Source organism: Triticum urartu, chromosome 3 (genome assembly GCF_003073215.2).
Source record: "Triticum urartu cultivar G1812 chromosome 3, Tu2.1, whole genome shotgun sequence".
Taxonomy (NCBI): Eukaryota; Viridiplantae; Streptophyta; class Magnoliopsida; order Poales; family Poaceae; genus Triticum; species Triticum urartu.
Genome location: NC_053024.1, coordinates 391,112,908 through 391,123,003, shown reverse-complemented (window position 1 = coordinate 391,123,003; position 10,096 = coordinate 391,112,908). Strand labels below are relative to the sequence as shown.

General features: G+C 50.8%; 1 protein-coding gene across 1 annotated transcript; it reads left to right on the top strand.

Moving 5' to 3' along the window:
• The first annotated feature begins 1,178 nt into the window (after positions 1-1,178).
• Positions 1,179-2,918, top strand: LOC125544077 (aspartyl protease family protein 2-like). The gene has a single exon (XM_048707630.1). The coding sequence runs from the start codon at positions 1,239-1,241 to the stop codon at positions 2,703-2,705; it is 1,467 nt and encodes a 488-aa protein (XP_048563587.1). The 5' UTR covers positions 1,179-1,238; the 3' UTR covers positions 2,706-2,918.
• The last annotated feature ends 7,178 nt before the right edge of the window (positions 2,919-10,096 follow it).

The window sequence follows — 10,096 nt, the reverse complement described above, 5'->3', positions numbered from 1 at the left end:
CACTGACTAAATTAATGAATGAAACACTGAATGGAACTCAAACAAACCTACGTGTAGTGGGTTTGCGTCAGTGATGAAATCCAGCAAAAGACGGAAAAAGAAGATGAAAATATACAAAGTGAATCATAATAGATGACTAAGAGATAACTAATCAAGAAACAAGATAATACATCTATAAATTCGTAGAAAATGTAATGTGGAAATGAGCCCAAGACATTTAATGATGACAAATGCATAGCTCTGGATATTGTACTTGTGAAAAAAGCATCGGTCACACCCTGACATGATTCAGAACAAGCATCACCCTTACACAAATCATGGCTTCCTGCAATGAAAATCCATACCGTCTCTACTCATAGCACAAAAGATGTCTGAGAAAACTGTCATAAGTATAAAAGAATAAAATCATCGGCTGTCTCATCCAAAAGGGAAGAAGGGTGAGCTGATGCAAACATCAATCCTCGAGAAATCCTCCAAGTGGGACTGCCATGGGTAGTTCTATCGTTTCAGATACTCCCACCAAAAAGCAGGCACCAAAAAACAGGCACAAAGGCCGTGTTGCTGTGACACACACCTGAATCACATAAACATAGATCACACTCATCACCATCAGCTAAAGCATAGAAAAGCATCAGCAACTAGTGAATCACACCTAGGGGAAAATCGTGATGCCACTATGAAAACCAGATTTCCCTATTCGATTTCGCCATGTGATTACCGGATTATGAGTTCAAAACATTAAACACGCAGTAGCAAGAAAATGATACCAGGCTGAGCGGGGGATTTGGGCAGGGGAAAAGCTCGTCCTTCCTCCCGGCCGGCAAACAATGGCTTGCTCCGTCACCTTGCGCGTTTGCTCTTGCTTCCCGCTGCAAGCCGGATGATACGCCGACACCACACACAAGACGTGTCCACACCACCAGGTCTTCCCACAGTCAAATTTGTCATACTCCTCTGCGCAAAGCAACATTTATTCTTGATATAAAAAGCAACATTTATTCCTATCCCACCCCACCGCCGCTGCCAACCCAAACATCCGCAAAGAACTAGTATCTCATTAATTGCCCCGCCGTCTAATCGCCCAATAATTACCCCGCACCCTTCTAATCTTAATTTAATGCAATCTCCTGCTAATGGTGATGACTCGCGCACTCTTTCCTTCTTATACACGCCGCGCCGCGCCGCTCCACTCCACTCCAGTACAGCACCGCCCCACCTCCAGTTCACACTCCCCTCACATGCCCATGGCGCCTCCGCCTTTGCTCCCCCTCTCCGCGCTCCTCCTCCTGCTCGCCGCCGCCTCCCATGCCTCTGCCAAGCCCGTCCAGACTCAGGCCCTCCTCGCCACCCCTCTCTCGCCCGACCGTGTCTCCGCCCCGTCGGAACTAGCCCCCGACGACGACAGCAACGTCTTTGCCGCTGCCGAGGACGCCGCCGCCTCGACAGTTCGTTTCCGCGTGGTCCACCGGGATGACTTCTCAAAGAACGCCACCGCGGCCGAGCTGCTCGCGTACCGGCTGGAGCGGGACGAGAAGAGGGCGGCACGCCTCTCTGCGGCCGCCGGCGCGGCCAACGGCACGCGTCGCGGCGGCGGAGGGGTCGTGGCCCCGGTGGTGTCCGGGCTGGCCCAGGGGAGCGGGGAGTACTTCACCAAGATCGGGGTGGGGACGCCCGCCACGCCGGCGCTCATGGTGCTCGACACCGGCAGCGACGTCGTGTGGCTGCAGTGCGCGCCGTGCAGGCGCTGCTACGAGCAGTCTGGCCAGGTGTTCGACCCGCGCCGCTCGCGCTCCTACGGCGCGGTCGGCTGCGCCGCTCCGCTTTGCCGCAGGCTCGACTCCGGCGGCTGTGACCTGCGCCGCAGTGCGTGCCTCTACCAGGTCGCTTACGGCGATGGCTCCGTCACCGCCGGGGATTTCGCCACCGAGACCCTCACCTTCGCCGGCGGTGCCCGCGTGGCGCGCGTCGCTCTGGGGTGCGGCCACGACAACGAGGGTTTGTTCGTCGCGGCGGCGGGCCTCCTCGGGCTCGGCCGAGGCAGCCTATCCTTCCCCACCCAGATCTCCCGCCGTTATGGGCGGAGCTTCTCGTACTGCCTTGTGGACCGTACCTCGTCGGCCAACTCCGCCTCCCGCTCTTCGACCGTGACCTTCGGCTCCGGCGCCCTAGGCTCCACGGTCGCCTCGTCCTTCACCCCGATGGTCAAGAACCCTCGGATGGAGACGTTCTACTACGTGCAGCTCATCGGTATCAGCGTGGGCGGCGCGCGCGTCCCTGGCGTGGCGAACTCCGACCTCCGTCTCGACCCGTCGTCCGGGCGTGGCGGCGTCATCGTGGACTCCGGCACGTCCGTGACCCGGCTCGCCCGCCCGGCCTACTCGGCTCTGCGCGACGCATTCCGGGGGGCAGCCGCGGGGCTCCGGCTCTCGCCCGGCGGGTTCTCCCTGTTCGACACGTGCTACGACCTGAGCGGGCGCAAGGTGGTGAAGGTGCCGACCGTGTCGATGCACTTCGCCGGTGGCGCGGAGGCGGCTCTGCCCCCGGAGAACTACCTGATCCCGGTGGACTCGAAAGGGACGTTCTGCTTCGCGTTCGCGGGCACGGACGGCGGCGTGTCCATCATCGGCAACATACAGCAGCAGGGTTTCCGGGTGGTGTTCGACGGCGACGGCCAGCGCGTCGCCTTCGTGCCCAAGGGCTGTTAAGAGTAACGTCGCTTGATTAGCGGATGAAAGTACGGCTTTGTCAGTCATAATTTAATCATGAGGGGCTCCCTTAGTTAAGGTGATGGGTGAGAGCTTTGGATGCTGTGAAAGCCCTGGCGGTGCGCAGAGTTGTCGGGCAGGGCAGGGCAGGGTGTGAGGATAAGGCTGTAAAAGTGTTGGTTAAAAAAACAGGCTATCTCTCCTTTTCTAGCATTTCTCATCCATTTTACTGAACTCCAGTGGCCTTTTTACGTGCTGCTGCTGGACTACCGTGTTACTACTCCTTGCTCTCTTTGTTGGATCACACTTGCTTTTATTTTATAGTACTGTACTTTGAAGATCACACTTTCATCACACACACACACACACACACACACACACACACACACACAGCTTGGCCGGTTAGCTGTGCCTTGACAATTCCTTGGACACGAAATTGCCCTCTGCTCCGTCGTCATTTGGAAGCTCTCTAATTGTCGCCAGTGGGGTTAGTCCTAGATGTGGTCCCACTAATTGTCCAGGGCCGAAAATTGGGACCGAAGAGAGAGGCCACGAGAGAGATTGGCTCGAAATCGCGGACGGTTTGTTCGCCTCGCTGAGGAGAACGTTGGCGCTCGCTTTTGCTTTGCCGTTCTTCTGTGGTGGGGCTGCCTGCCTCGGGCACTGTGCCCCTTTTGGCTGTGTCTGTCGCTGTTGGCTGGGGCTCCTGCCACCTACTGTACTACCCCATGCATCCGAATTTCTTTAAAACACTCGTACCGTGCTGCGACCCGCGTCAGTGACTGCTGCTGATGGCAACGCTCCTCCGGTCCGGTTGAGGCTACTGGCTCACGCGCGGTGTAAACAGCGAGAGAGAGGAGGTGGTGGTGGCCGACCGGTTTCGCTAGAGGTGTAAACATGGCACATGGGAGGGGGAAGCGGAGGACACGGGAAAACAAGGCAGCCGTTTCACAAGGCCGCCACGCTCGATTGCGCCAGCTACTCATCTTCGCCAGCAAATGCGTACAATGCCGTGTAGTGCAGGGGCAGACATGATGAAACTCAACTGTACGCGTCGGAACGAAGGATGAAAGTACGCGTTTTCCTTTTCTAGTTGTACAAAATCGGGACGCGGCATCGGTGCATGGCGTGCTCCGTCCACAAATCCTGCCTGCATTCGCTCCCTCCTGCACCCGTCCGTCGCCACGCGGCTTTATTACTAGGAGGAAATAGCACCGACGGTGCGTGACCCGCCGCATAATGTCAATGTGTACACACTACACATAGTACATAGCAAGCCATCCACAACTGGCCGGACCACCCGCTACTGCTCGGGTACTAGTAGTACCAACTCGCGACGGCGAAGAAGAAAGAACCCCGTGCCTTCTTTTTTTTTCGTGAATACGCAAAGCTTGCATATCTTTTCATTGATAGAAAAAAATGAATGAGTATAATAAAGGATACGACACATGACATAAACGCAAGGAGGCATGATCATGGTAACCGAAGCAGAGAGACAAGGAGTGCTCAGCCCAAACAGGGGGAGATGACACAACTAAACCCACTAGTCCTAAACAGAGAGGCAAACCAAACTAACACAATGTCAAACATCTTTAAATTCAACATCGGGGACACCGCGAGCAAACAAGATAGCGCCTTCAAGAAGGGGTGCGACGTCATGACGCCGCCGCCATCCGATCCGAAGAACCGGGCCTAGGGTTTCCCTCAATGCTCGAAGAGGGACACGGATAAAGGCCATGGCAGCGCCTCCAGGAAGGGAAACGGCACTCGCAAGTGCCGCCGCTGCCAGCATCGGCAAGCCGAGCATGGATTTTGCCTGGCCTGAGTCCGAGTAATCCCATAGCCGCCAGATCAAGATTCGAAGATGAGGAAGACAATCCGCCGGTCGACTGCCATCCCGGTAGGGAGATGGTGGGGCTGCACCTGCTGCCGAAAGAACACAAGCTTTGGAAACGACATGCCGTGAGTGTGGATGGGGTCGGGAAGGCAGCGCGGTAGAAAGCCGACGTGGAGGATATAATGGCGACCCACGCCACTGCCAAGCTGGAGCCGGAAGGGAGCGCATATCCAAGTTGTTGGAGGCGAAGCCGCCAGAACATCGGCAAACCGATGACGCTGGAGGGGGACGCAGCGACCGGAGTGTCGGCCAAAATTGCGCCGGTAAAGACGCTGGCAGGCCAAGGACGCTGGAGAACGCAGGTCAGTGGCCGCTGGGGCCGGAGCAACGTCGGCAAGGACCCGCCACGAAGCTTCAGCTTGCTGCCCAAAACACACCTTGACCACACACGGGCAGATGCCGTCACAGTAACTCAGAGGAGGCGCCATCGGAGACGGAGGGCGGTCTGCAACGGGGCAAGGCCGAACCTTGGCCAGCCCGTCACATCCACGCGAGCCCTCGCACGACCCAGCGAATGACAGCAAGAGAAGCCGCGCGAGCAGGGGGCAAGAGGCAGATGGGGGAGGTACACGACGGGAACGGCCGCGCCGCCACTCCGGACAGGCAGGACGAACACATCAGCAATTGGAGGGGAGGGGAGCCCGCGGCACGCCAGATCAGATCTGGGGGCGGCGAGGTTGGGGAGGAGCTCCAACGCGAAGGGGGTGAAGCCGCCCTGCCAGCCCCATCGTCAGGCGCGGCGCGGCGACACCGGCCGCCCGCCGGCGGCAGCGGCGCGGGGGCACGATGGCGGCAGAGGGTTTGCTGGGGGCGGGAGGGCCTGTGCGAAGGGGAGGACGAAACCGCCCCACCACCGCCATCCCCAGGCGCGGCGCGGCTTCGCCGGCCGGCCCTCCGGCGGCGGCGATGCGGGAGGCGCTGGCGGAGGGGGGCTACCGGCGCTGACAAAGATTTCCCCCGAGTCGCCGGTTGCGGGCGACGCGGGGGCGGGGGAGATGATGGGCGTTCTCCTCTTTAACCCCGTGCCTTCTGCCTTGGGAAACTCCAACGCGGGCATCATAGTGCCCTAAGACTATCCACAGCAGGAGTAACATAAATAGTAACATCACACATATCTAGATAAAATATATGATGTGGCAAGCAATAAATAAAGAAAAATAGGCATGTTGTGACATAGCTAGTTACTACTAGTATGAGTAACATCACATATATCAAGATAAGATGAGTCTATAGCCTAATAAATGAAATGTTGCATGTTACCACACATATATTACTCTCCACTATAGAGGTAGTAACATAGAATAGTAACATGGGCATGTTACTACTCAATGTTACTACCCATTGTGGCTAGTCTAAATATCTACTTCAACCAACGGGGGTCAAAAACGCATCTGGACCAGTCCGGACATCCAAAATTCTACAAACCGTGGAGGTTTATGGACGTCCGTCGCTTTTACACAAACACACCTGATCAATTTATACCAATCAATTTATGCAATGTGGTGTATAAGGTTATTTCAAAATTGATTGTTGCTCGAAAGAAAATAATTCTATGATATTATCAGCCCAACCCAGAGTGTTTTTGTTCCTGGAAGAATGATCACATACAACATTTTAGTGCCTTATGAGTATTTTCATACAATTTAAAAGAAAAGGGCGGGTAAAGAAGGTTTGTGTGCCAGTAAACTGGATATGCACAAAGCTTATGACCATGTGAAATGGCCTTTTCTTAAAGAATTTGTGTTGAGAGTGGGTTTCAGAGAAAATTGGGTGATCTTAATCTTAAATATGCAATACGTATCCTCTCTGAAGTATAGGGTTCGATTTAATGCTGAGGAGATCAACAATTTTAAACCTTCAAAAGAACTAAGACAGGGGCCCTCTCTCTCCCTACTTGTTCTTATTATGTACGCAGGGCCTAACTGCTATCTTAGCAAATGCGATTTTCGACATAAAGATTAGCAGAGAAGCTCCTGCAGTTTCCAACCTATTTTTTGTGGATGATTCCTTGATCCTTATGTGAGCTAATGCAAGGAACGCGGAGGCTCTAAGAGTAGTTCTGGATTCCTATTGTGCCGCCTCAGGGGAAATGGTAAGTCTTGAAAAATCCAACATATTTTTTAGCCCCGATACCAAAGTGGAAGACAGGGTGCAAGTTTGTACTGTTCTGACTATTATGATCGAAGCACTCAATGACAAATAATTAGGTTTATCTGCCAATGTGGGGATGGACAAGAGTGATTGCTTTCAGTTTCTGATTGATAGAACTATTATGAAAATTAGTGGATGGAAAGAAAAATTGTTATCTTCTGGAGGAAAGGAACTTTCCCTCAAATTTGTTGTTCAAGTGATTCCAACTTACGTCATGTCCGCCTTTAAAACTCCTTAAAATTTTCACAAAGGAATTATTGACCCGATATCAAAATTTTGGTGGGGTGATGAGGACAATCAAAAAAGGATGCACTGAATGGCGTAGTGGAAAATGTGTGTTCTAAAAAATCAAGGAGGAATGGGATTGTGAGATTTACATTGTTTCAATATGGCATTGTTAGTTAAACAAGCTTGGCATCTCCTAGATAATCCTGATTCGCTATGTGCTACAATCTTAAGAGCCAACTATTTCCCCGAGGGCGACCTTGATGAACACAAGCTTAAAAAATTGTTCCTCCTTCACTTGGCAAACACTGGTGGAAAAACGGCTAGCCACAACTTTCGTTGGTGGCGCACCATTTTCCATCAATGCCAGGCCAACACTATTTTTTTCAAATAGTGTTGGCGTTGGCATAATTAGCACGTGAGCTTTACATGTTTAGTGTTGACGTTGTTTTTTCTAGACACTCCACAAACGTGTTGGCCCATATGCACTCACCGTCTGAAATGTAGGTGGCGTTGGTTTTCTATGCCCGCCGTAGTTAATTTGTTAGTGTTGGTGTTGGTTTTCTATGCATGCCTGAAATAATTTTTCAATTTTATCATGTGTTTTAAGTATTCAATGATAATACTAGTCACAAAATAATGAATATATTATATTATATTTTCGTCATCATTATTATTAGTGTTTTTATCATTTTAGGACTTTTATTTCTTTACTACCTGTTCTAATTTTGAATCTTTTATTTGGTTAAGTCTTTCATTAATCTTAGTCTTTCTTATTCGGGTCGTTATTAGCTATGGCGTTGCACTTTAGGCCCACGCCAGCAATGGTCCACCTGAGTCAACTTAGTAGAAGACCTAAGCCACCGCCCTCTTATTTCACACCCACCCTGTATGCACCCCCCTCAACCACCCGTCGCCGCCCCTCGCCGGCAGCAAGGTTCGATCCACTCCTTCCCCTCCCATCGCATCTCCTTCCTTTCCACTCCCACCTCCTTCGTCCGCGGATATGCCACACGAAATCCTTGGGATTCATGTAGAAGCTAATTTAGGGGGTTGCTTTAATTTGTGTAGAAACTTTAGTATATATCATGGATTGCTTTGTGTGATGTAGAATCCAAAGTTAGTTGCATGGATTGCTTTGTGTGGAAATTTTAGTGCTGATTGCTATTATGTAGAATCTAATATTTGTAGTGCATTTTTATTAGAAATATTTTGAGTGTCTGGAATATTAATGATTTAAGTTCAACTTAATCTGGTAGTGTAGTCTAGAATGTTAGGAATAAATAAAATAAACTCCTATCAATTACTAGTGTAGAATTTGTTTATTTGTGTCTCCCTCTGTGGATTTTGTTTATTTGTGTATACAATTACTAGTGTAGAATTATATACTTAGTTTTAAATATGTTTTGTGTAAAATGAACTCCAATTATGTTTAGTAGAAATTGATTTACTAGTGTACAAACTGATTATATATTTAGTTTTCAATATGTTTTGTGTAGAATAGGCAACCACCACCATGTCGAGTGTGCAAGTCAAGGTGCGCAACCAGCCTTGCAACCGGCACATTGTTTGCCATCTATTTCCAATTGTGTTTTGTTCCTGCAGCGGTAACACATTATATGAACCTTCTAACAGTTAGTTCTTTTGTTTTGTTGCTATTTCTAGTAGTGCTATGTGTGTGTTTTTTGGTTTTTCTTACACAGATCGTCCCTTACAATGTGAGGCTAGAGTTCAAGGAGCTCATTATTGGAGACACTGTGATCTTTGACGCACCTGGGGGGCCTACACTATGGAGGTCGAGAAGAGACGAAAGATATCCCAGATTGGAGGAGATGAATGGGATCGTTTCATCGCCCACATGCATCTCACTCGAGCGAATTGATCAGTTTCTCCCTTAGTAGACAAACTCCAAGGCTGTCTGTTATCTACGTCAACTCGGAGGACGAAGATAATGAGGACCCATTTGATGAATTCCTCTATGCCTAAAGAATGAGGCTGAGTGAGGAAGAGTTAGGCAACCTCTAGCACATACTTCCTCCACGTGATGACTATGTCGGGATGCCATGCGTGACCCTCCCGACAAGGACGAATGTTAACCGCCATCTCATGGTATGTTACTTAGTGTAGTAATTTGATATGCTTAGTGTAGTAATACTATGATGATATATGCTTACTTAGTGTAGTAATGCGTGATGCATCATATGTTTAGTGTAGTAATGTTGTGATATGCTTAGTGAGGGAGTCCTGGATTAGGGGGTCTCCAGACAGCCGGACTATATCCTTTGGCCGGACTGTTGGACTATGAAGATACAAGATTGAATACTTCGTCTCGTGTCCGGATGGGACTCTACTTGGCGTGGAAGACAAGCTAGGCAGTACGGATATGGATATCTCCTCCGTTGTAACCGACCTTGTGTAACCCTAGCCCCCTCTGGTGTCTATATAAACCGGAGGGTTTTAGTCCGTAGGACAACATACAATCATACCATAGGCTAGCTTCTAGGGTTTAGCCTCTCTGATCTCGTGGTAGATCAACTCTTGTAATACTCATATCATCAAAAATAAATCAAGCAGGACGTAGGGTTTTACCTCCATCAAGAGGGCCCGAACCTGGGTAAAACATCGTGTCCCCTGCCTCCTGTTACCATCTGCCTTAGACGCACAGTTCGGGACCCCCTACCCGAGATCCGCCGGTTTTGATACCGACATTGGTGCTTTCATTAAGAGTTCCTCTGTGTCGTCGCCATCAGGCTTGATGGCTCCTTCAATCACCAATAGCGATGCAGTCCAGGATGAGACTTTTCTCCCCGGACAGATCTTTGTATTCGGCGGTTTCGCACTGCGGGCCAACTTGCTTGGCCATCTGGAGCAGATCGAAAGTTACGCCCCTGGCCATCAGGTCAGGTTTGGAAGCTTAAATTACACGACCGATATCCGCGGAGACTTAATCTTCGACGGATTCGAGCCCCTGCCTTGTGCGCCACACGGTCACGATGAGTACGATTTAGCTCTACCATCGGACCGTATTCAGGAGATCGCACCGGCAGCCGCTCCGAGCCTCAATTCGGAGCCAGTTGCGCCATCCATGGACAGGTGGATAGACCCCGTCACGGAGGCC

Excerpts from the sequence above, each read along its gene's own strand:
- LOC125544077 (XM_048707630.1), top strand. The coding sequence starts at position 1,239 with ATGCCCATGGCGCCTCCGCCTTTGCTCCCCCTCTCCGCGCTCCTCCTC.